The 25,642-nt window shown below is 37.6% G+C and overlaps 2 protein-coding genes across 3 annotated transcripts in view; one reads left to right on the forward strand and one right to left on the reverse strand.

The window, feature by feature from the left end:
• Positions 1 to 2,464, forward strand: part of LOC145995269 (phospholipase B1, membrane-associated-like) — a 32,758-nt gene extending 30,294 nt beyond the window's left edge. For both annotated transcript variants that reach the window (XM_083131853.1, XM_083131854.1), the window contains exon 8: positions 1,752 to 2,464. In XM_083131853.1, the coding sequence (XP_082987979.1) occupies positions 1,752 to 1,939 (188 nt within the window). In that variant the 3' untranslated portion in view covers positions 1,940 to 2,464. The remainder of the gene's footprint in view (positions 1 to 1,751) is intronic.
• Positions 2,465 to 13,440: 10,976 nt separating this feature from the next.
• Positions 13,441 to 25,642, reverse strand: part of LOC145995270 (phospholipase B1, membrane-associated-like) — a 34,916-nt gene continuing 22,714 nt past the window's right edge. Inside the window, exons 3-8 of the mRNA XM_083131855.1 lie at positions 25,369 to 25,579; positions 24,163 to 24,389; positions 22,648 to 22,810; positions 21,556 to 21,710; positions 18,729 to 18,894; positions 13,441 to 14,052 (exon numbers count right to left, since the gene is read on the reverse strand). Of these exons, the coding sequence (XP_082987981.1) occupies positions 13,901 to 14,052; positions 18,729 to 18,894; positions 21,556 to 21,710; positions 22,648 to 22,810; positions 24,163 to 24,389; positions 25,369 to 25,579 (1,074 nt within the window). The 3' untranslated portion in view covers positions 13,441 to 13,900. The remainder of the gene's footprint in view (positions 14,053 to 18,728; positions 18,895 to 21,555; positions 21,711 to 22,647; positions 22,811 to 24,162; positions 24,390 to 25,368; positions 25,580 to 25,642) is intronic.

Below are 25,642 nucleotides of genomic sequence, written 5' to 3' on the forward strand. Positions count from 1 at the left end.
ATTCTTCTGAGGCGGAACTTTCGTCAACAGTTTGTCATGTGCCAAGGGCAAGGGAGTAAATTAGAAAATTCATGATCATATTATGACCGTGTTAATATGTCTCTAAGAAGCAAGGTATTGAATAAAAATATCACATTTAGTCTATTATATGCATGCTGAGAACTGGTAAGAGATATAGACATCAAGGTGCACTTTAATGTAGGGGGAGATGCCATACTTCGATTAAATTCTCTATTGTGGACTCGCACACTACCATCCAATTGAGATTTCGTTATTTTTTCCGCCGTTAGATGGCGGACACATATTTTGATAGCTAAATGAATGTATCTATAGTTTTGCTTTAGATACAACAAGCTTGTTTTCTGAAGCTTTCACTTAATATATAATATTTTCACGACAGAGTCCTACTAAATGAAAATATAAACAGTTGAAATTAGATACTATCCATCTATTTAAAAAATTCATAGGTCATAACATTACATGTTACTTCATTAAGCCTAATATACCTCGGCTTCACGCTAGGCCATGGTCTAACCTTCAGACATGTCGAGAACCTTCAGTATAAAGGAACCAGAGACTACGAGGATGTACTGTACTATATCTTCAGAAAGCTAGGGCTATTGTTGGAGATCCGCATCAGGTTTTACAAGACCACGGTATGACCTGCAAAATCCCACTTGCATAAACTACAAGTTTTCCAAAACAAGGCTGCGAGAAAAATTAGCGAGCACAGCAACCGGTAGATCCAAAGAGACCTGAAGGGAGAACCTCTGGAAGACATCATCGCCCCAAAAGTTCAAAACTTCTGTATCAGCCAATAACACATTCCCATCCTGAAGTCAGCAACATTGGTGCATATATACTAGAATAGGCCTCCACGTCCCTGGTAACATCTTCCTTGTAAAGACCGCAGACAACGCAAGACGGACTGCAAACAACAGGCGCAGAAATAAAAGAATCCATGATGCAAGATGAACGGCAGTGAAAGAGCCGACACAAATTGATTTCAGTGAAATGGCACTTAAATCGCCAGACAATCAGTGTCATGAACAGTTCCATTGATGCTTCCATTCTATGAGAATATTATCTTTTTAATTTGGAGACAAGAATACCCGGAGAAGTAGGATCAAAAATAGAAGTAACGATGGCTAGAAACCGCAAAGGATAAGCGGTGTGAGCCAACAGCAAAACCAATTTTAGTAAGATACCGGAATTTGTAAAGCTAATTGTAAGTCTAGTTTTCCTGATTTTTCGTGGGAATACATGTTAAAGTATAGGCATATATTATGTGGCAATATTTTGTATCTTATCTTCGTGAAAGAGTTCCTGAATTTTTTTGAAAAGTTTTTGATGTAGTCCTGATTTCAGCGTCTTATCTCTTGTTTGTGCTCAGACCTAAAATCCCAACAACTATTATTCCTTTGTGACAGGCAATAAGTATACTTTAAAATCAAACGCGAAGCCAACGTAAAAGCTTGTACATAATACACTACAAAGAAAACAATTTCAAGAGTACAAAGAACCCTTTAACTCACTGTCTAAGCTGATGGATCTGCTAAATTCCGCCAAAACCCAGACAAAACCACGAACAAATCATAGATACAGTGAAACTCATTGGCTATTCGCAATTCGCAAACCATAACCAAGAACCACTCACAGCCAGGTAAACAAACAGCGAGATAAAAAGACTGACTTAAAATGCACAATAATGAAATTTGATTTGAAATGTAACCGACATTATTTCTTTGCAGTTGCTGTGAAGATTTGGAACAATATGCTGGAGCCTGTCGGATACAAGACAGAAGAGGTGAGGCTGGGAGTCATAGAAGACTTGAAATGCCCCTCGGAGAGCTCTCCTTACCTCTTTACTCGAAGGAACTCGGAAATATTCAAAAGAACGAAACGCCAGTTGGAGCAAGAAGCTGACGGATACTCCTGAGAACGTCATAAGACTGACCAAATGAACAAGATAATTGAGTACAAAGGATTACACTCGATCAGTGCCATATGGTGAGGAAATTATAAGTGAACTTGGGCTAAATATAGTGCTTCGTGGTCCTATAGTGATATTAAAGAGGTTCTTCTTATTGTTAAAAAAACAGCAGACGTAAATGCAAGTGCTATCCATTGGAAATACTCGAACAATGTACACCCAACAGCAAAAGTAATAGTAGGCGAATTGTGCATCACCATTTTAATTTAATCTGTCTTCCACAACAGGATCAAGAATTGAAGTAAAAACGTCTATAAGCAGAGGACATCTGTTTCACAACAGAATCCCATTCACTGAAACAGCACAGGATAGAGAATACAGAAAAATAGCGATGGACAATTTACCTACTATTATCTTTTCCGTTGGCTGTATAAACAGCACAAAGCGGTATAGAGAGTTCCTAACAAATGAGATGCACAAAACGAGTGTTTTGTGTATGGATAGGTGCATTAAGTTGCATTATAGATATAATAAAACTGACATAATAAAGTTAAGGAAACCAATATTTTTAATTTTTTCACTTCTTTCAGCCATAAGGACAATTAATGTTTTATATTGTTGTGCATATTGTACTGAATAATGTATAGAAAAATGACAGGGCAGCAGAATTTGTCCACTATACTGCTTTTCCGGATTCTCTGGAGTAGCGACGCGCAGAGGGGAAAGCTTGTGGGCGGGGTCAGACTAGGTGGAGAAGGGTGCGGGATGAAAGCAACGAAGTGCTGCGCGGTGTAACGGCCGTAAAGCAAAACGCTTTCTGCTGACAATTTCTTCTTTTATTCTTAACAATGGGCAGTGTATTGTTTTACACAAATAACAAATAATATTGCACGTTTATTTGTCTTTTGATGCTACGAAGAACAGAAAAAAATTAAAACAAATTTAAACATACATTTTCAAAAAACATGCAAAAAACCACAAACTATGAAACATCGTGTATCAAAATGAGTTTTAAACATGAAAAACATGTTTCAAACACTTTGTTTTAAACATTTGTAAAAAAAACAAAGCCATGTGTCAAACTTTTCAAACAAGTTGTTCTCGAACACATTCAACACTATGAGGCGCTCTCCTGAATGCAGAGTTCCCCTAGACTTGCGAGCTGACATGTGTACTACGGAACTATTGGACCGCGAATGAGCCCCCTCCCGTGGATGCCCCTCCCCTCCGCGCGTTCATTGGACGAGGCGCACACCCTTCCACATGCGCACAGAACGCGTTCGCGTTCTCTTACTCCAGAGAATCCGGGAAAGGAATATAGCTATGGGAGAATCTTCTTATATGTATAAATCTTAAATTTGACCTATCATGATCAGAAATGTAGCCTCACATCACCGGGGGGTGCAAGTTGTAATCTTTTCTGAAGACAAAAATAAATGTCAACATCTTTTTCTCGTAGTACACCAAGGGCTGCAATAGCGGACTAACGAGGCTCTGGCGCTGGACACACAGTCAGTATTATAATCTGTGGAGCTCGTGTGTAACCTGTTCATGTGTGTTCGTGATTGTCCTTTCACCAATTTCATCGTATCACCTTTCCTCCTTATCTTCGCGATTAGCCAAGTGACAGAAAATCGAAGCAAAAATGAAACAAATCAATCAAAATCAGAAGCTATACCACTTGCTTCTCATTTGCTGTTCACATTGAATGATTATTAGAAGTGTGTGGAAACTGTAACACCAGATGTGAGGAAATTCCCCAGGGTTTTTACTTATACATGAAGGAACCAAACATATATTAGTGCTGAAAAGAGTGGCGAGAATTGAATAAACCTAGTTACGCTGTGTATGTAAACTAAGCCAAAAAAACCTCTGATATTTTCTAAAACTCAACATTAGAATGGAAAAAATGGACTATCAAAAGAACCTTAATGACATTCCCAAAAAGCAAAATCCCTTAAATATTAAATGAGCTGTGCTATGAAACTTCTTGGTGGCTATATTTCCACGATGAGCTCTGGACGGTGCAGCCTAAATATTTACACACTTCAAACTTGTAGGTATCCTATTTTGTCTCAACCTGATGAGCCCCATTACAGTGAAGTGTTTGGGTAAAACTGTTTAAGACTGAAAGACATTCAAGACAAATGGAATTTTAATAAAATTATATTTTCATGAGAGGTTATAGTATCATGCCTATATTATTTCTTAAATTGTAGAAGATTATGTGGGTGTATTTTCCAGGTGCAAGTAAAATTAACCCAAACAATTAATCCAGTCACGAAAATTCAGTGTCAGCTATAAATCGTTTAAAATCACTGATATTTTGTGTGGAGGTTATTGGTTATGGAGACGAATGGGACGGGTGAAAAGGACAGCAAAATGCTAGAAATGAAACAGTGCTAGAAAGGGTTGTGGAAAATATATTAATGTTGGAGATAATCATGAAGAGAAAAACAATATGGTTGGGTCACTGAATGAGAAGACACTGTATGCTAAGGAATGCTATTGCAGGAATGGTCAAGGGAGAGAAAATTCGGGGAAGAAGATGATACCGAATGCGTGACATCATCAAAATAAATGGGTTCTATGCTGCTACAAAGCAAAGAGCTGAAGATCGAACAACGTGGAGGTTGCAAGGAAAGACATGGACAGAAAACAATAAATGAATGAATGTTATTGGACCATAACGCAACTTTTCAGTTTTATGAGTTTTTGAAATTCGTAAACAAGGAGCCATTAGTGTAGTGTGAATGTTTCATAGAGACAGAGAGAAAGAGAGAGGGGAAATAGGTAGATAAAGAAAGAGGGAGAGTAAGAGGAAATAATATGAAAGGGGAAAGAGAGAGGGTGAAGAGAAAATAGGTGGAGAGAGAGAGATAAAGAAAGAGGGAGAGTAAGAGGAAAGAATAAGAATGGGGAAAAAAGAGGGTAAAGAGAAAATACAAGGAGAATGTTATGCTCTATTTCTCTTCTGGGGAGAGTAACCTGCCTTGGCTCGACCTGTTACTTGTTTTCTTTACTTCCCCAGGCAGAATAATTTGCATAACACTTAAAAAAATGAACAAAAACGGTTCAATCGAATATAAAGACAGAGAATAACTACCATTTCCTTTACCATGGATATTAGGGAAAACTCAGTTCCTTTATCTTGAATGATAGCTCAGACGTTCATTTTAAAAAGATATAAAAAATACTATTTATTTCGTTGATTTGGTATATACAACAGAATTACATAAGAAATAAACCCCAGATAAGAAATGACATGATCCTCTTTAATTGAAACACTGTAATACACACACACACACACACACACACATATATATATATGAGAGAGGTTCGTGCGCTGGCCTAGACCAGCAGTACTAGTTCAAAAATGTATCTAGCTTGTCACTAGCATACATGACATGTTTCTCCAATTCCCTCCCTTTTTTGTTTATAATGAAAATTGCCTCGCAAAAATAAACTAAACTTGATTGAACTTACAACAACTAATTATGCGATATTCTTGAAAATATATAAAAGCAAATCTGCGGTGATTTTATTTCCACCCTGTCCCTTTAATCCCAGATTAAATAAAAACCGGACACCTTGACAGTGTTGAATCTATAAATTTAAACTAATATTTCCGCGCAACAAAGTACTTGGCTTGTCACCAATGGATAGACATATTCTTGTAATTAAACGCGTCCCTTAATTCCCTCGGATACGCCGTTTATCTAACAATAATACAAATTTCCACCGAAAACTAAGCTTTAGCTTGTCACCAAACGAATCAAGAAAAATGCGTGTACTTATCTATGTATTTCGATGAAAGCAAATGGTTGATCCGTGACCGCTAGCCATTTGACTAGCCCCATCACTCTACCGGCACCGAAAGAACCTTCCAAAGGTCTCCCCTAGTCCAAAAAACGTAAGAATGCCAACCCCCGTTACTGAATCGATTCCCTTATATAGGCGATTCGAAAAAAACAAAAAAACATTGGAGACTGCATAAAAATAACGTATAGCTGTCACTAAAAAAAATAACATTGAACATGCATAAAAACTAATAATAAAGAGGATCTTGTAGTGATTCTATCATTACATCATTCCACCTACAAGTTAAAAAAATCGATATACAAGAATGTCAGGAAGTCAATACATGAACCAACCTAAAAATGAAAATAAACACTAATTATTATCAAAAATTTATCCATGGTTCATCAGTCATTGTCTTTATCACAAAGTTCACTAACTGTCCCTGAAAAAGAAAAAGTCACTACACTATTGTTTGTTTTGGTCCACTAATTCCGATGACCGGCCAGCCGGATTCCCCTTCCAAGGTCTGTCTCCTCTGTATCGGCTCTCTTTCGGAAAAGTCCTCGGATTATCTTCTCTGCTCCCGCCTGCCACAGCATCAGTGGGTGTTGGAACCTCGGTGTCTCCTCCTCTTGACTCGGCAGGCATTTCCCGCAGATTTCTAGGTCGTTGTTACACGACATTGTTACCAAACGCCTCTTGTTCCGGAAATTGTGTGCCCGGTGGGTGCCGAAACAACTGACGCCCGAACACAAAGGAAAACGCATGGGCACGGCGCTGACATTTCTGCAGCGCTACCATGATGACGAAGATTTTTCAACCGGATCATCACAGGGAATGAAACGTAAGTTGCATACAGTACCCCAGAAAGCAAGCAGCAGTCCATGCACTGGCGTCACAGGACGAAGTTCAAAACAGACTATGTCGGCGCGAAAAGTGATGTGCACGGTGTTCTGGGACAGACAAGGCATTCTGCTCATAGAGTTTCTACCCAGAGGTGAGACTGTGAACGCTAACCGTTACTGTGAAACACTGGGGACATTGCGACGAGCCATTCAGAATAAGCGACGCGGTAACCTCAGTGGCGGGGTGATCTTGCTGCACTACAATGCGAAGCGGCATATGGCTAGGCTGACTGCAACCCTTCTGGACAGGTTCGGTTGGGAGGTGTTCGATCATCCATCGTACAGCCCGGATCTCGCTCCCAGTGATTACCACCTGTTGTTGCACCTGAAAAAGTTCCTGACGGGTCAATATTTCCACAGCGACGAAGAGGTTCAGACGGCTGTCACACAGCGGTTCGGCGCCCAGGCGGCGGACTTCTACGCCTCAGGTATACAGAAGTTGGTCCTACGCTATGACAAGTGCCTGAAATCCGGCGGGAATTATGTTGACAAGTAACTGGACAAGTGCTGTATCTGTGGCAATAAATCATTGAATGAAATCATGTTTCCTTTTTGTGCACGACCCCAGGGAAACTTACTTTCTGGATGCACCTAATATATTAGTTACTAATGCCAGTAGTAGCCCATTAAACTATCTAGGAGTGGTGGCCGAGCCCACGTCGACCTCCATGTTGGAGTGGTTACCGCAGGGCGCTATGACGTTAGGGGTCGCGTGTTCGAATCCTGGGCAAGACATGGATGTTTGAGTTTGTCTGTCCTCAATGGAAAATTGGAGAATTTAGTTAAATTGATATAAGAAAGCATATAAGGAGAATGACGAGAGAAACTACCGCTTAGTCTTCCCCTTTTTTTTAAAGCACCTTAAGTGGTCGACTTTCGATCTCACCACCAAAGTTTAGGGGTTCACATCCTAGCCTGGGCATGGATGTTTTTTTTGGTGGGAGGGGCTATTTTTGAAGGAAGGTAGCACGTATCCATATTATATTTATCTGTGTGAGTAAATCGCGGGTCAATATCAGCTTATATACTTTAATGTGTCAACATATTTGTGACAATTGACATATTTTTGGTTATATATGTAACATTACAAAATATGTGTGACATGAGACAGGCCATTTTAGAGCACATTAACGCAACGAAAAAGTACTTTCTTACATCAGAATTCGTTTATGCATTGTTTATGGAGATATTACGAAATTTTGAATTATGTATAGGAAGTTCAGAAAATGATCTTTTGCTTGTGAAACTTGTAAACTGAAAACTTCTTATGCGTTTTGTTAAAGGTCAGATGCATAAAACAGGTTCTGGTGTTTAATCATTGTTTAGCATTACTGTGTCCCAAGCAATGAAAACACACTTCAGATCACGTTAAAAGAGCATAACAAATTCGACATTCACAAACATAACCTGAAACGTGTCAATTGACTCACACGTTACTCCAATAACACATTAACGAGCATGAACTGCAAATGTTACCCCTTTTGCAGTGTCCAAATACACACAGAAATGCATAAAATGGTACATTTATCAGATTTTGTTCGGTGTGATGCACTACAAAGCATCAAATGGGAAGATCAGCCACGTTCTCTCCATTGATAACAAAATTACACATGTAACCGTGTCAATTGATGTACTAAAAGTGCATTAAGCCTGATTTGATGCATTTCGAGGTCTCTGCGTACAACTCAAATGTCACCATCATGGAAATACCAAACAGCTGATGGTGGTATGGCACCACTGCAACCACTCCCAGCACCCGTGTGCACTGCTATAAGAAACTTAATTGAAAACTACTTCTTGAATTGCCAATACCTTTGTAATTCAACACCATAAACTTAATCACTGGACTATAAGGAAGACCTGTATAAGTGCTGAAAACAGTAGTTTAGACAGAATTGTAAAGAGTGCTGAAACTATTTTCGTAACGATCTTCGTGTATTGGGACACTGTAGTTGCACATACTGTATACACCACTTACAGAGGCAAAGCATATTGCTTAAGACTGCACGTTAAAATCAAACCAACCATAATCACAATGAGGTTACGTTGCAATTATCATAAGCTCTGGACCGAAACCAGAAATTACGAATGAAGAATGACCTTCTGGGAACTTTTGTTCATTGCTGTTAGTTCATCATGGGGCTCATCATTCAAACATATACCGTCAATCAAGGTTACGAGGCAAAACTTTACACCATTTCATCACTTGTAAATTTCTTTGATGGGCAATTAGGTTTGAAAAGTGGTTACAAAACAAATGCCTATTACTTTGTTTTCTCAGCTAACGTATAATTTTTATATAACCCATAATCTGTGTTTACTACACATCCGTCACAGACTATGATAATCCATTGATTAAAAGAGCTTGGGTACTGTTACTCAAATCATAAGAAGTAAACTCAAGACAATTGGATTTGTGTGGCGTTTATGGCTTTCAACTGTCACTTCTGTGCTTCAAGGTCAACATTTCAAAACAATGATTAAGTACACTATTTTATGTACAAGTTGAAAGAAAGCATTGCTAGATCTTAAGGTTGAAGTTTCAAAGCTGGCCGACCAAATACAATATCTGTAAACGATGGATTTGAATTAGTAATGTTCTTTAGACACAGCATTCCATTGTCATCGGTGGGACACGCAGACTACATTTTTTATATTAAAGTAACTATTCTACTGATAGTTAAGCTACATTTTTCTTACAGTTTCTGTGCAATGAATATGAAACTTAACACTGTTGATTAAACATAACTACCTTTGAAATACTAGATTTGTAGCCATAAGTGAACAATTTTGTGTCACGGGTGCGACAGACTACATACTCCCTCTTCACTTAATTAGAAGTTTATTTGATTTTCTGTGAATTGTCAAATGAGAGAAATAAATTATTTAAGACAAAGAGAGAAGTCAATTGACCTTTGAATATTCTAGTAGAGTCAAGGGGGAAATATAACAGTTAAAGGAGAAATTAATTGTTTTTTCGTGTCACAGGTGGGACAAATAGAAAACACAACTAAATCAAAAAGTTAAAATAAACAAATAATATGTAAAGTACCTTCTACTTTCAAACTTAATTATGCGTAATACTTGAATTTTTATCCAACAATCATTTGTTATTGTTCACTCACAAGATATGATAAAGTTACAGCATTTCATTTCATTTAAAAACATTGAGGTGCAGGGGCACTTTCACATGGAATGTTCCAATATTGTTCGAATAATTAAAACAAAATAACATCGCTGAAGAAAAGGATGCGAGAACAAATGTAAGTTTAGGAAACCTTCATACATCAACTCGATAGTCCTATAGCAACATGCTCAAGTCAGTAATCACAGACCTTGGTACCAAAGCATGAATCTACCTCGGGCAGTGGTTGTTTTTATATTAAGAATGCCTACAGGCCATGTATTAGTAAACCAACATTTGGCTCGTTTAATGGTTGTGCCATCAACTTCCTGTCAGTGTGGAGAATGTCACTTAAAGGCAACACCACCGAGACTGTTTATATAAAAACTTACAACACGCACAGGTTCCATTTCCGATATCCTTATCTACATTAATATTTGAAACTCCTACTGCAGTTATTTGGATACTTTATAGTTTCGCTCGAAAACATAGGTTTGCAATCTAAACAGCCACGACCCTCACGATAATTTGAATCCAAGAGACCTCGCAAAGACGTTATATCATAAGAACAGAATGGACAACAGCACTCAACAAGTCAATAGTATTTCGAAGAAAGTGAAAGATATTCATCAACAGTTTGGAACATACATAATACAGGGTGTCCCACGAACGGCGCAACTGGGAATTAAGAGTGGCGTTACTTTGTAACCGAAACCTGTACATACATAAGTCATACACCAAATGTTAGCCCTGTCCAAGTAGATATTTTTAAACATAGAAACAACAAACGGGGTGCAGTGTTGTTCATGCAGTGTTGCCAAATGTAAGTGAAAGTGTAAATTTATTTTTCCACAAAGCATAGAAAATTGCATGTCAAATATTCGTACGGAAATTTGGACGTCAATTTCCACCTTGGGTAGGTAGACTATTTCGCCATCTATAGTTCAGAGAAGAAAACCGATCGTTTTCGCGTATAGCCAATCCAGAAATGCCTCGTAAAGGCGTACCGGTCCAAATGGGTGTTTTAAAAAAAATATGAGGTACAGTGGCAACACTGTTGATGTTTGAAGGCAACAAAAGGTGTGTTTAGTGATGGTCTATGACATGGAAATACTGAAAACAGGAACAAAAGAAAATGAAAATTATGGTGAAAAAAGTGTTACTCTTAATTCCCAGTTGCGCCGTTCGTGGGACACCCTGTAGTACCAGAACTCAGCAACTTTGGCTAGAAATCGCAAAAATACGAGGTGTGAGCCAAAAAATAATAAAGAAGAAGTAAAAAGTTCACAAATCTTGCTTTAAAGTGAACTATATGCACAGGCAAGTAAGTAGTAGTCCCTAAAGACTTGTACACTAGGAAGATTGTGTAATCCTCAATCTGAACAACTGAAGGAACACCTGATATTATATTATATTTGAATGTCGTCTTAATGTAACTAGGCGTGATTATTTCTTAAGATATCTAAAAGAAGCAGGATAGGATATAATGGGGCATACGCCTTGTCAACACTTCTGAGGAATCAGACTAAGAAAATAATATATCTACTTACGAACTATATTGTATTATAAAATTACGAAATTGTAAAATTATGAAATATAAAACAAATGTAACTGGTGCATAACTGAAAAGCTAAAACCAAATATATATTTATATAAAAAAAGTAAGTAGTTGTGACTGATTACTAGACCTTGGATTTTAGGTTTTTAACCTATTTTTTCCTTTGCAGGTAAATAAAAATTAACAAGTTATGTCAGCGTTTCATTACAAAACGCAACAACTGAGGAAGTTTTATAGCGCCTAAAATAACCTATTTTGCTTGTTAGAACCTATTTTAGGTTTGTGCGACTAAATTACGCCTTTTTTTAGGTTTTTATATATTTTTTAGGTTTTACAGAATTTTTGTATCTCACAGAGCTATTTCCTCGGTTTGGTGACGAAACAATTCAATTACATGTTTGAAACATGTTATCTGTTGATTTCCCTCCCTCCAAGTGTGTGATGTTTTTCAAAGCTCCAAACAAAACAAAATATCTGACGCAGTGGAGGTGAATAGAGGGACAGTTCTTCTCTTACATTTCGCCCCTGCACTATGGAGTCTTAATGCTAAGCCTTGTCTATTATGAGAAAGTAAACTGTTCTTGCCATCCTGGCCCTTTCCCAGCTTTGGCACCCAATTGCCTCTACTTCCTGCACAGTACAAAGTGCAAACTCCTAATCCGCGTGGTCTTGCTAACTTTTGCGTCAGTTCGGTCCTTTTGTGACATTCACGCCTTGCGAAGTAATGTTTCAGCATTTAAATTTGCACCACTGACTATGTCTCTGTTGAAGGCAATATTCAGCATAAAATGATTCTCACAGACAAAAGGAGGAGTTTGACTGTGGATAACATGAAAAAATATTCAGGGTGGTCACAGGACCATTATAAAATTCAAATATAATTCCAGGTTTTCAAAGCAAACTTTTGAAAAAAGAAAATGCCTTGGGAAAAGCTTGCCTCAGGGCATTTAAAAATATGTATAAATTTAATGGGATTTGGATTAATAAAAGTTGCAATTTTTACGTCTACGGAGAGAAAAAAGGAATAGAGAAAACAACTGCTTCTTTTTTTCATGTTTTACCAAAATTCACACATGATTCCCAGAGCCAATAATTGACGTATAATTCCCAGAATTCAAGGTATTCCAAGTAAGTAGCCACCCTCATATTGTACACCAAATTATACATACGTGATTCGTGTCATATCAACAACTTCTTTGCTACGAGCACAAGGATAGTGTTACAATAATTTGTGGATAATTTCAAAATGATTTAAAAAAAGGAAAATTTGGTTAGAAAATTTATATTTGGTTGTTACATATACCTATTAAAATTTCTTGTGAAATTTAATTTTTAATTATTGTACCGAATCAGTATTTTCAGGATTTTAGGACCTATTTTAGGATTTTTAGAACCTATTTTAGGATTTTTAGGACCTATTTTAGGATTTTTAGAACCTATTTTAGAATTTTTAGGACCTATTTTAGGATTTTTAGAACCTATTTTAGGATTTTTAGAACCTATTTTAGGGACCTAAAAGCACATTTTTAGAACCTAAAAATCCGAGGTCTACTGATTACAGTTGAAAGTTCTCTACTAGAAGTTACTCTAAAACTCTAAAGCACCATATTCTACAGTTATATTTTATCAGTCAGACTGCTAATTTATAAAAAAAACGGGAAGGATCTGTATTTTAATTAAATTTATATATTTTATCATGCATGATGATAGTGAATAATGATTTTAAGTTACAGTTGTATGAACCAAAAATATGTTTCAAAAAACTGCATTAATAAATTGGATGAATTCGGCTAACTCTTCTTCAGTCAACGTTTCACAGTGTACAATATCCCATCCAGGAATTTTTGATTACAAGACTGAGATCCAGTGGTGTATTATTGACTTTATTTCCGAGAGGCTAACTTTTGTTATATTATTATTTGTAGTATTACCGATTAGAGTATCTGTACTATTAACACACTCCATGACTGCAGTTGTACTTTAATAATTCTGATAAGGGAAAACATATTGGGGGGAGTGGTGAGCAAGCGGGATGCCTCTTGATAGAGCTTACTACTATATTGCCAGGAAAGCACTGGGGGTTCATGAAAAAGTTAAAGTTTATAAATATAATGGAACTTTATTTCTTGTACTTTTGCATAAGAACAAGAAGGAAACCTATATTCCTGTGAGAGATAATCTTGTTTTCTTGCATAGCATAGCATAGCAACTTTGTCTTTGGCCGAAACACTTTCAGCAAATTTCAAGACAGTTCTCTAACTGTTCAAATCGCCACACGAATTTATGTACGCAAATACATACAGGAAAAAAAAACAGGAGTTATAGCCCACACTGGCACTGTTTGCTTGTTGTAAGTCCATTTTATGCACAGATAGGCCAATCGGGACACCTCCAGCCACAGTGTATAAATATAACAAGAGTGCATAGGTCTGAGTGTAAAATCAAAATATAGTCATCATTTCACACGCACGCGCGCACAATAAATCTTTTAAAAGAAGTCAACAATTGTAATGGCACATAATTTAGAATCTCCTTATCACACGCACACGCGAAATTCTCAATCACTTGCCTTTCATTGTCTATCTCTTTGTTGAGAAAGTTCTAGAATTCTTCGATGTGAAGAGATAAGGGAATTCTTCTGTTGGACATGTAAGACCATTCGGGAGATTTTCCCAAGAGACACTCTTGTTTCCTACTGGTTGCAGCATGTTCCTCCACAATGCCCTCGCACCTGAGAAAAGTGAACATTATGAAATGTGGAATTAAAGATAAAAAATAATTTAGATAGCAGTGGTGTAGTGACTAAATATGGAAAAGTAGCCGAAGAAGCAAGCAGAAGAATTCAAGTGCATGCACACATTTTGATTCAACAATGATTCTATAAAATACATAAAACAACATATATTTTAATGCAATACGAAGCTTTGGAGCAAAAATGAGACCTTGAAGAAGACAGATGAAGTTTCTCAGAGGCATGACGGGAAAACAAGGGAAAATGTAGTCAAAGAAGTTTTAAAGCTACATATAAGTATAATGAGGATTTACATGGACTATCAGTTAGCGAAATACACATGCAGACATATAAAAACTTCAAAGGAACCCAGTAAAATAAAATGGACATGTAAAACAATCATGAAGGCAATTATGCTAACCTTTAGAACGCAAAGGAAGGGCGAGACAATTTTTTTTTTACTGAAAATGTTCTATCTAGACTTTGTACAATATTTACTAATTTCTTTCCAGATTATAACGGTAAATTCCCCACTCTGTCCACTCTAGTCTACAGACAGAAATTCCCTACACATGAATAATGAAACAGAATTTCATGCTAGTTGATCATTTTTACTGATAATGACTTCAAAGGGGAGCAACACTTGAGCATTTTCATGTTGGAACAATTTATTGTGGTTCTTTCAATTATTTCCTGTCTACCCACTTGCATATATCTGAAGAAAGAAGATTTACTTTTGTCATCTTGCATTTCGTTCTCGATTATGTCTCGCTATTGGTTTCGTAAAGTCTGGAAGTCTTGTTATGGTCTCAATTTTAAACTATGATCTCCTACAAAGTATGGATTAAGTACTGTAGTAACCAATAGTCGTATGAAAGTTTAATTGAAAATCACTATCATAAAAATTCTTAAGATTCACAACAATAAAGCTTGCTTGACCACAACTAGGTCCAAGTGCACTTGATCCAAGATGGTATTCTCGGCTGGTGACTTGAACATACATGTATACATCATACATTGATTGATTTGGTTTATTTTACTTCAATTTTCTGTCACTTTTGGCAAATCGCAAAGATGAGGATGAATGTTGGTAAGACGAAATCGATGATGCCACACTCACAAAGCACGCGAAGGCCGGGAATCGAACCCGGGACACATGAAGTCGCATTGAGGTTGGCATAGACATCAGAAAGATGGTGGATTTGGTTTTGAAAGGCACGTTGATTTGTTACGAGTGCACCAGATGTTAATCACTTTCATAATGACCATAAAAATCAATATTATAATAACTAAAAGAATCATTTAGATATAAACTGTACAGGAGAACAAAACAAGAACTCAATACATGACTTATACGTATGTCATGATTAATTTCATGTACATTGATCTTCAGTTTTAAATTAAGTTCATTAAACCGCAATGTGCTCCATGTGTACCAATTACATTTCAGTTGCTTACATCTCTTTTTAAGGTCAAAGAGAAGTACACTCAGAGAACTAAATGCATCATATCGATTGATGCACCAGAATGCATCGATTGATGCACTGAAGTGTGTTTTATGGCTTGTTCAAAGAATCAGATTCACATTTGATGCAAGTGGGGATTACTTTCAGTCGAGATGCACTTCAATGCATCAGTTGATGCGTTTTGATGCACCTTGATGCGTTTTGATGCACCAGAATGCATCTTTTTTGATGATGCACTTAAACGTTTCGTCTGAGCTACATAAACTCTGTAGCTCAGACCAAACGTTTAAGTGCTTCATCCTAAAAGATGCAGGAAGGTGCATCAAGGAACATCAACTGATGCATTGAAGTGCATCTCGACTGAAATAAATCCTCACTTGAATCAAATGATGCACTTTGGTGTTTCTTTCACGACATACAAAAATGCACCCAAATGCATCAAATGTGAATCTGATTCTTTGAACAAGCCATAAAACACAATTTAGTGCATCAATCGATATGATGCATTTAGTTTTCTGTGTGGTTGGCTTATTGATCGAATTTCAAATTCTGGTCTTCATTGGCAAATAGATGAATCGATCCTAATAATTTATGTTGCTTTGATCTATAAATTGATAGGCCTATCACACCAACAATATTTGCCTCTATCGCTATTGTATTTCTGGAAGTGTCGATAGTTGCAACGGATGGATAAACAGTCATGATCATATGTGATCACAAAGTGAAATGATAACAATATCATTTCACTTTTGCCTATGAATTATACAAGGTGCGAAAGAAGAACTTAAATTATGTCGGCGGGGATTAAGCTACCCAATAAACTATTTTGTAATTATTAGTTTTGATTGAATGATTTGTTTTATTTAATTCGCTCTTTTCCACTTTTGGCTAATCGTGCAGATGATGATGAATGGTGATAATATGAAATTGATGAAAGGACAATCACACAGACAACACACAGCGTAAGTCACACAGAGGGTTATTCTGACTTTTGGTACAAGCGCCAGAGCTTCGTTGGTCTGCAAAATTTCAGTTTACCGGGGTATTACGTGGAAGTCAGGTTTAACTTTTTTGGTCCCTTCTTCGAATTTCACACTTTAAAACCGAGTAATTATTGGTGAATGAACGATCTACATTAGTTCTGTACAACTTTCAATGGACTTTTCCACTACTACATGAAATAATTACGTTTTATATTCATTCATTATTACGGGTAATGATATAGCAATGAGATTTGTTTTCGTTTTTTAGAAATAAGTCTTCTGAAATTTACATCTTACGTCACAGAAGTAGTAGTTTACGATAGTTATTATTCTATAATAACAATCACAAATCATTATTAATTATTATTACTATTATTCAAGTATTATCAATAGCTTGAGCCCCGTACAAAAAATTCTAGCAACATCCACTCAAAAGTAATAATACTTCTACACACATTAGCTAACTCTTCCTTACCTTTCTAGAATCACCACCTACCTCTTCAGCAACAACCAACGACACCAAGAGAAAGGGAACATATATCTTGGTCGCCATATTGTTCAATAATGAACATAAGTCTAAGATTTCAGAAATGTGACGCAAAGTTTTGTGCGACAGTATCTACATCACAGCCATTCCGTGTGAAAGTAACAAGGTTTTTTCAATTTTTATTCAAAGTATCACTTATTGCACATGAAATTAAAGGGAAACTAATCAGAATTTGGAATTATTAACACAAACATTAGTTTCATGCAGGGTCTTAGCCAGGCAGGGGCAAGGGGGGCTGAGCCCCCCTGGAACTGCCGTCACCCCCCCCCCCCCCCCCGGTATTGCCATCAATCCCCCTTGACATTAGGTAAAACTATTTTGTGTAATTTGTTTGCAGTGAAGATTGAAAATTTAGAGGTCTCACAACTTTTTTATCACATTTGCTCATCTTGTTTATGAGTTGAAGGTCAAGTTGCTGCAAGTACAATTCTCTATACTTTACAAAGTTCCTTCATAGGGAAGCTCCGTACCGTCGCTCTCCCTGTTGCGACCTCCAGTTTAGACAGACATCTGTAACTTTGAAGTCATCATGCAAATTCCCTTCTCATCTGTATCCAGGGTCAACCGCTCTCAAGTTTTTCAAAGGAAGGGAAGTTTCATTGCTTCGGCCGGGGGTGGAATGTATGGTAGGCACTATGATTGAATATTGTGCATTTTTTCTTGTATGACATACATATCTGTATCATCAAAAGTAGTATGGAGCGTGTAGTAAGGGACGATGTCACCAGCAGTCAATTAACACTTCAACAGATGGTTTAAAAGATGAAGAAAAATGTAGTATTTGTATGATATTTATAAATTGTGTATAACTTAACGAACTCTCTCTCCCCGAGACACACACACATAATTTACATTCATTTAATACTATTAAATTATTGAAAAATGGAGTTGGTTTAAAAAGTCCCCATGATAACCTGCGACCCCCCCCCCCCCCCCCGCCGAAATCAATTCTAGCTACGGGCCTGGTTTCATGGCTTTTAAATAGCATATTGTTTCAAACATATTACTTTTTATAGTAGAATTGGGATTTTATGTGTGGTGTTTCCACTTATTTTAGTTTCATTATGGTATAGTACCATAATTATACCATATTATACCATAAGAAAAATAAATTAATCTTAATTTCGTTCTAATTGTCTCAGTAATTGTTTCTATATCTTTTCTGAAGCAAACCTTAGTTTGAAGAATCTATTTATGATAATATCCACAGCCTTTGCATTGCTCCATAATCCTACAAAGTAAATAATGTGCATCATGTCACACCCGTCAAAAAATTTGTCACATTCGACACAGGCAGACAATGTTTATAAAAAATGTACGTAGTAATATTCTGAGTAACGAAAAGAATCTTAATGTCAAGTAAAGTTTGCTTTGTGAAAATAAAATAAAATTGTTTCAGTAAACCCATATATTTCACACGAGTTTTCTGAAAAACTGAGGAACTACCTAAAGTCAAGTCTCGGAAGTGTCACGCACATCACAATTGAAAATAAAAGAAGTACTTTCTGTAGCTGAAAATTGAGATGGGGGAGGCACATTCTGAAATTAAGTAACATTCATCCAGAAAAAATGAAATTACATGAATTGATAGAGTTACACATTTGAAAGTGCTAAGAAAATAATTAAAAATGAATGTAAATTTGTCCATCAACAAGAGATAAGGAAACATATGTTACTCACATCTAGCATGTCCTTTCTGACTGAGATGGAAGCAATCCTGCGACATGTAGGAAAGATCGCTCTTCCAACCATTGGGAGTGACTATGATGGGAATCGAAGTGTTTGATGGGAACGGCTGATAGACAACGGTGAAATCATCACTGGTATCATATCTCCCACTGTTAGCCTGAAATTTCAGAGGAAGTAGTTATTATACTTTTTTCGTTGTACAATGTACGTTAGTATTCAGTGTTTACATAATAACCATTGCTTGATTTTTTTTTTTAAGTGTTCAACACTGACATTGAATATTGAATCACTGTCTTCTAAATGTTGTTATTGAGTTGTTTGTTTAAATCCGCTTTATGCACAAATAGGCAAATCGGGACCAGAGGCGCAACCACGAATTTGTGTGTGTGTGTGGGTAGGGGGGCAAGTACCAGGATAAAGGTACCAATATTATTATTATTAGTAGTAGTAGTAGTAGTAGTAGTATCGAAGATGTTATCATCCTCGCAAATTACGAAAAATAAAGGGTAGAAATCGGTGCTAAAGCATTTGTGTTGGAACAAATGATTTGAAATATTTTTCTTTTCAAAACGTTCAATTTCACATTAATAATGGAAAACAAGCACACACACTGTATTTTTGAAAGACAGAAAATGCTTGATAAATGTATTTCGAATAAAATTATTTTTTTACATAAATATTTATAACTTTCATGTTCAGCATACGTTTTACACATATGCAAAATGGAGCAACGTAAAATAAAGTATACATGCAGACTTGCTAACACTGAATTGTGTAAGTATTCAAAGTTTCTTTAATATGCATACAACATATATTATTTAAATACATTACGTAATAAATTCTTCCACCTCATAATAAACCAAAGCAAAAAATACATAGGTTCTCTCCCAAATGTGCACGTTCATTTTCCTCCAAACAATTGTTCTTGCATTTAAGACAAAATCAATTAAGAGAAGTCTACTTGTTTTTCTGGTAATTTACAATGCATTGCAGAAAACAACCATAAACAGCGAGCGAAGCGAGCATGAAAAATTTTAGATTCAATTTCTTGCAAACTGAAAATACTATTGATTAAATAGGGCGCAAATAAATTAACAGGGCGCCATGGCATTCTCTCTGTTACAACTTCTTTCATTTAGATCGTTCGGCGCCCAGGGCCGACTAACGCCGCCCCCTAGCTACAGCTCTGAACTTCATAAGACTAAGAAATTTGAAATCGATGGGGGCAATTGCCCCTCTGTGCCCCTACTGGTGCCCTTGGCCGTCAATGTTTTCTCCCCTTGCCCCCATAGAATTGAATTCCGTCCAAGGTTGGGATTGGTTGGGCAATGCCCTCTGCTACCCCTGTGGTTGCGCCACAGATCGAGACTATACCTATATTTTAAAGTGGGATCCGAAACAGTATAGGTCTCCACCAGGTATCGAACCAGAAGCCCCTTGACCTGTACTCATTCTTTATGTAGGATTTGAATTTGTATATTTTTTATTTAGCGTCTATCTGTCAGTTTTGGCAAATGGCGACAATGAATATAAGTGATGAATTGATGAAAGCGATGAAGGGGCGTTCAGGAAGAACACCCAGACCGAGATTTGAACCCGGGACCACATCACAGTCTGGGCAAATAAAAGGTCCTTTATCATCTAGCGAGTTCCACACACTTTACGTGAACATAAAGAGTAACAAATGTCACATTTGCCTGCGTATGTCCTTCACGATAGCCTATATTCCTATGTAGGCCATATTGCGTCTACCTTACATAGCGTTCTTTTTTCCTTCGTTATAAACAGTATTTTAGATTAAAGTCTAAACTAAGTACATTGTTGTAAAGTACAAATTATGAGCAGTCATAATATGTACTAGAGATATACACACCTATCACTTGGAAGATGCAGTAAGTAATAACTTACCTATGCAATATTAGATCACGTAGAACAAAATCACGAGATCCAGCTATTTCGCTTCTTTGTCAAGTTGCTGCACTGTAGGTGCAGCCAACAGGTTCAATGACGTCATTCGGACAATGTGAATGACATACCGTATCATTCCCCCAGGAATGGGGATCATATAAGGGAAATGTAGTTCAGTTCATCATTCATCCCCGATGATGTAGAGCACTCGCCCCTTGCAGATAGCTTGATGGTAAGGCGCGATAGGTTAACTATTCACACTGAGAAATGGCAAAACATAATCACTCGGATAATATACTTTTAAGTCTGGATTAAACATGATTGAAATAGGATAATACCTGTCTATCACCGATGGTGAAGATCCTCGCAGAAAGCTCTTAGTGTAAGCCTGTGCTGATTCGCACAGTTATCTCCCTCTTGCTTTCAGCTCCAAGACCAAAGATCAAAGACCCCTCACCACCCGTTGCTCTCGAACTTATTCCTTCTTCAGTCTCCCTGGCCATTGCCCTGCAATACCTGTTGATCAGCACCTTAACTGCCAATACTCCAGGAAGGTTTTTTAACTTCTGACATGACGTTCCTTGAATGCCCGAGAGAGCAACGGCTGGTGATTGAGTTTATGAATTCTGGCTTGATACAATTCTCTATTTAGAGGAGATTGACACGATACTAACCTCATTTGTTGAATTGACTACTTGGAAACAGGAAATAGACCATACTGGGTTCAGGTATCATAAATTGTAATGCAAAAAGTAGATTGCATATTATCTACGAAATTTGGTAAGATGAACGTAACAGACCATGATTCCGTAGAGGACTGGGTTACGGATACAGAGGTCCTAGGTTCGAAACCTAGAGAGGTAGAAAGTGAGGAACATTCAAAATGCAAATGTGAGTAAAAACCACTCACCAATTGTTTCTCAACCTGCTGATAACCGTGGATTATATTTTCGTACACTTTTCGAAGCGCCTCTCCCCTCTGACTAAAGAGGCAGCTGCACTCAAAACGGTGCATCATTTCACAGGTGAACGGTTTTCCTATTATTCTCGTGAGCAGTAAATGATCTGAAAAAAAAAATCATATTATAAACTGATATTGTTCTACTTACAACAATGACTTCAAATGCATATAAAGACAAGAAACATCTTTCTATCTCTTGGTTAATCACAACGTTGAGGATGAATGATGAAATGGATACAGAGACATCTAAGCGTTATCCAGTATTCAGAGAGAGAGAGGGAGATAATGGACAAAGGGGTAAAAAGGAAAGAAAATAAATAATTAAAGCAAGAAAAAGAAAGCAAGAGAAAGATAGGGAGGAGAAAGACATACTAATAGAGAGAGAGAACGAAGAGAAGGAAGAAAAGAAGAATAAAGAGAGAGAAGAAAGAAAATCCAACCCTAGCCTGAACATTGGTGTTCTTTCTGAGTGTCCCATCCTCAATTCCATTGTATCATCATCCTTTCTCAACTTCGCGATTAGCCAAAAGTGGCAGGAAAGCGAAATAAAATGAAAAATCCAATCAATGAAGAAGAAAGATAAAGAGACCGAAGAAGTAGAGAGGGAGAGAAGAAAGGGAAAAGGAGAAATAGGAAAAACAATGACAGAAAAAGAAGGAGAAGAGATCGAGAGAGAGAGAGAGATAAAAATCGAGATAGAAAAATAACAGTAAAAGAGAAAAATCAGATCGAGAGAGAAGGATAGAAAGACAGAAACAGAAAGAGACATGAAGACACAGACAGATAAATAGATAGATAGATAGGGATAGAGATATACGAAAACGAATTTTAGCAGCCATGCCCACAAAAAGCAATAGGTCTGAATCGAAAAAAAATATCTTCAAACATTGATATCAACTCTGGCGACTCTACTGAACTCGAATCAAGAACCTTCGATTGAGATATCCCAGTTTGAACACTCATTGACCTCCAGCGACAGAAGAGACTACAAATATAAGAAAACTGAAACAAAACAACAGTTATGAATTCAATCATATTTACCTGGAACTGAGATGAGATTAACAAAGGTCCTCGGAAACCTCTTCTTCATATAGTCCAGAACTTCCTGCAGCCTCTTCCGGTGCTTCTCCACAGCCGAGTCCAAGATGTCTTCAAAGCAAATGTTGGTGCAGATGTCATTGTTGCCAGATAACATGGTGACGAGCTGAAAGGGAAACTCCTTGAATTTACAAAGTACAACAGATCAGAGAGAAAGAGAGAGAGAGAGAGAGAGAGAGATGAGCGAAAAAGATGGAAAGATTGATTGAGTGATTTAGGCTATTTTAGTCGCCTAATTTGGCTAATCTGATGAGATGTATGAAAATAAAATCATTTCGACCTCCGTGGCAGCGTCACACCCCAGTGGTCTCGGGTTCGAATCCAGGCCTGGGCATGAGTGTTCTTTGTGAGTGTGCCTTCATCAGTTTCATCATATCACTCATCCTCATCTTCGCGATTAGCCAAAAGTCGCAGAAAAGTGGCCAAATAAATCAAGAGACAATCACATATGGACTACACTACACAACAGAGGATTTTCCTGGGAGTCGGAGCCTCGTTAACCTGCAAAATGCAGTCCAGAGTGATAGAAAGAAAATGGCAGGGATTTAGAAAGATAGAGATAAAAAGCGAATTGCAGTGGGGAAGGACCAATTGCTATTTCCAACACATCTAAAATTACACTAAACGCCTTTTCTAGTGCCGGCTGACCTTCGGAGCCAATTATCTGCCAATTGTCTTCGAGGTCGTGTGCGCTGTAGCAAGTGGCAATTTCAGTAGAGAAGTGGACGTTCTAGGAAGAACATAGTCAGTGCTGTACAACGTTGCCAAGTGTTTAGTATCTGCCTGCTGATATAAGTTAATTGAAACTGAACTTAAAGTTTAAGGTAGGATCCTTAAAACCCCTTAAGTGTGCAGACCGTATATATACGCCCTCCGCATTGTGCTGCTGTAGTGCGGAAGGGCTTATACGTATATACCCTTTATGTTTGTTTCAACTATATTCGATTTACTGTGGTGTATATAGTGACACAGTCGTTTGGTGAGATAGTTCTAGCTGTAGTAGAAACAAGAAATAGTAGCAAGAAAGGAAAAAGACGAAAGAGAAGAAGACGAAACTAATTTTCTTCTTCTTTTTCTTCTTCTTCTTTTTCGTCTTTTTCCTTTCTTGCTACTATTTCTTGTTTCTACTACAGCTAGAACTATCTCACCAAACGACTGTGTCACTATATACACCACAGTAAATCGAATATAGTTGAAACAAACATAAAGGGTATATACGTATAAGCCCTTCCGCACTACAGCAGCACAATGCGGAGGGCGTATACTGAATTTGACGAAAAAAACTATATTTTGCAGCAAAAAACCTATATTTTCCAGTAGCGACTTGTTCAACAAATTCCAAACTTAAGGGGTTAACCGAATCACTGTGCACTGAGCCTCTACCGGAAGTACAAGGGGCCTATCAAATAGGCCCACCGGATGTAAAAAAAAAAGAAAGAAAAAAAAGTGAGTTGATACCTTCCATTGCTTCTTGAAGTCTATGCCCTTGTAGGCCTTCATCCGGCGATAGAGCGCTTTCGCTTGTGCCATCAGGTCATCGTCCCCTGCTCCGCCGAAGGCAACGTTGAACTGAGAGTCTGGGCTGTACCAGTAGGAGTCCCCCAAGGAGAATCCCACCAGCTTGCTGTTGAACCTCTTCAGGATGTTGGGAAGGGTGATGTATTCCCTCCACGATCCTTGTCCACCTGGAAGCACCATTACAACAAGTGAAATACTCATACATATAAAGGCTAGGAATGGTGAAGGTTTCTTCAACCTACTTTTAATAAGGAAAAAGTTATGATTGTAACAAAGACTTATTTCAGGTGTGATAGAACAGTGCCAGAACGCCTGAGGAACGCATCGAGATCATTCTGCTGTCTGGGGAGAGAAGTTCACGTGCCATTGCAAATTATTTTAATCGACGACACCCCCAACGAGATCCAGTGTCGCATGTGAAAGTTGCTACTCCAAAAGTTCCGGGAGACAGGATCAGTCAACGACAGGGAACGATCAGGACGTCCCAGAACTTCCACCAACGGGTTAGGAGCATTCTGGTATCGTATTCTCACATTGAAAGTGAGAATTTGTTACAATCATGCAGTCATAACTTTTCTCTGATTAAAGATATGTTGAAAGACACCTTCATAATTGCATTTCTCGTGAAATTCTAGCCTGGTTTGATATATCACATCACTTTCTTCCCATTCAAAAATTTTGAGTTAAATTCAATATGGCGGACCATTTGTAGCATGGCGAAGTTAATAATCGTCTGATTAATTGACGAAGCTCTCTTCAATTAAGAATTGTGCAGTAGGTAGTCGTTCAAAAAATGGTCATACATTTATTATTAAATTATATATACTTCGACGATGACTTTAAGCATGCTGACATTTTGTTTTAACTGATATGCTTTAACTTCAACTGCAACACTGAAACCACCAGTAAACAATAAGGCATTGAAGTGAACCGAATCCCTTTAAAAAAATCGTTAGAAAGACTTAGGAGGTGTGAGAAGTTTTAGGTACAAATGCAGAAAAGTGTGTTCGCAATCAGAAGTGTTCGAAATCAGAACTGACCGCAAGTAGGACGATACCGCATGGCCAGTCTCGATTAGCCTTTCTGTACATAAAATTGACATAAAAGCAAACTCAAAATCTTTATCTGAAAGAATAGGACCCTTACCTATCGTACAGGCAATGCCCCTATTCTCCACCGTCACCTCAAGGACGTTGGTGGCGGCGATGCCGTTCCCAGCCGTGATGCTGTCCCCCATCGCGGCAATGATGTCGATATCTCCAGGCCTCAGCTTGTGGACGTTGCTCGGAGGGGTCGGGGATCGAAACCCGCAGGTGTCACAGGGGAACATATCATTCGACCTCGCCACCTGCAAGAACTAAGACAGAACAAGCATTCGATTTGTTTTCTGTGAAGACAACTTTGCTCGAGCACTAACAAA

Source organism: Lepisma saccharinum, chromosome 11 (assembly GCF_977018435.1).
Source record: "Lepisma saccharinum chromosome 11, izLepSacc3.1, whole genome shotgun sequence".
NCBI lineage: Eukaryota > Metazoa > Arthropoda > Insecta > Zygentoma > Lepismatidae > Lepisma > Lepisma saccharinum.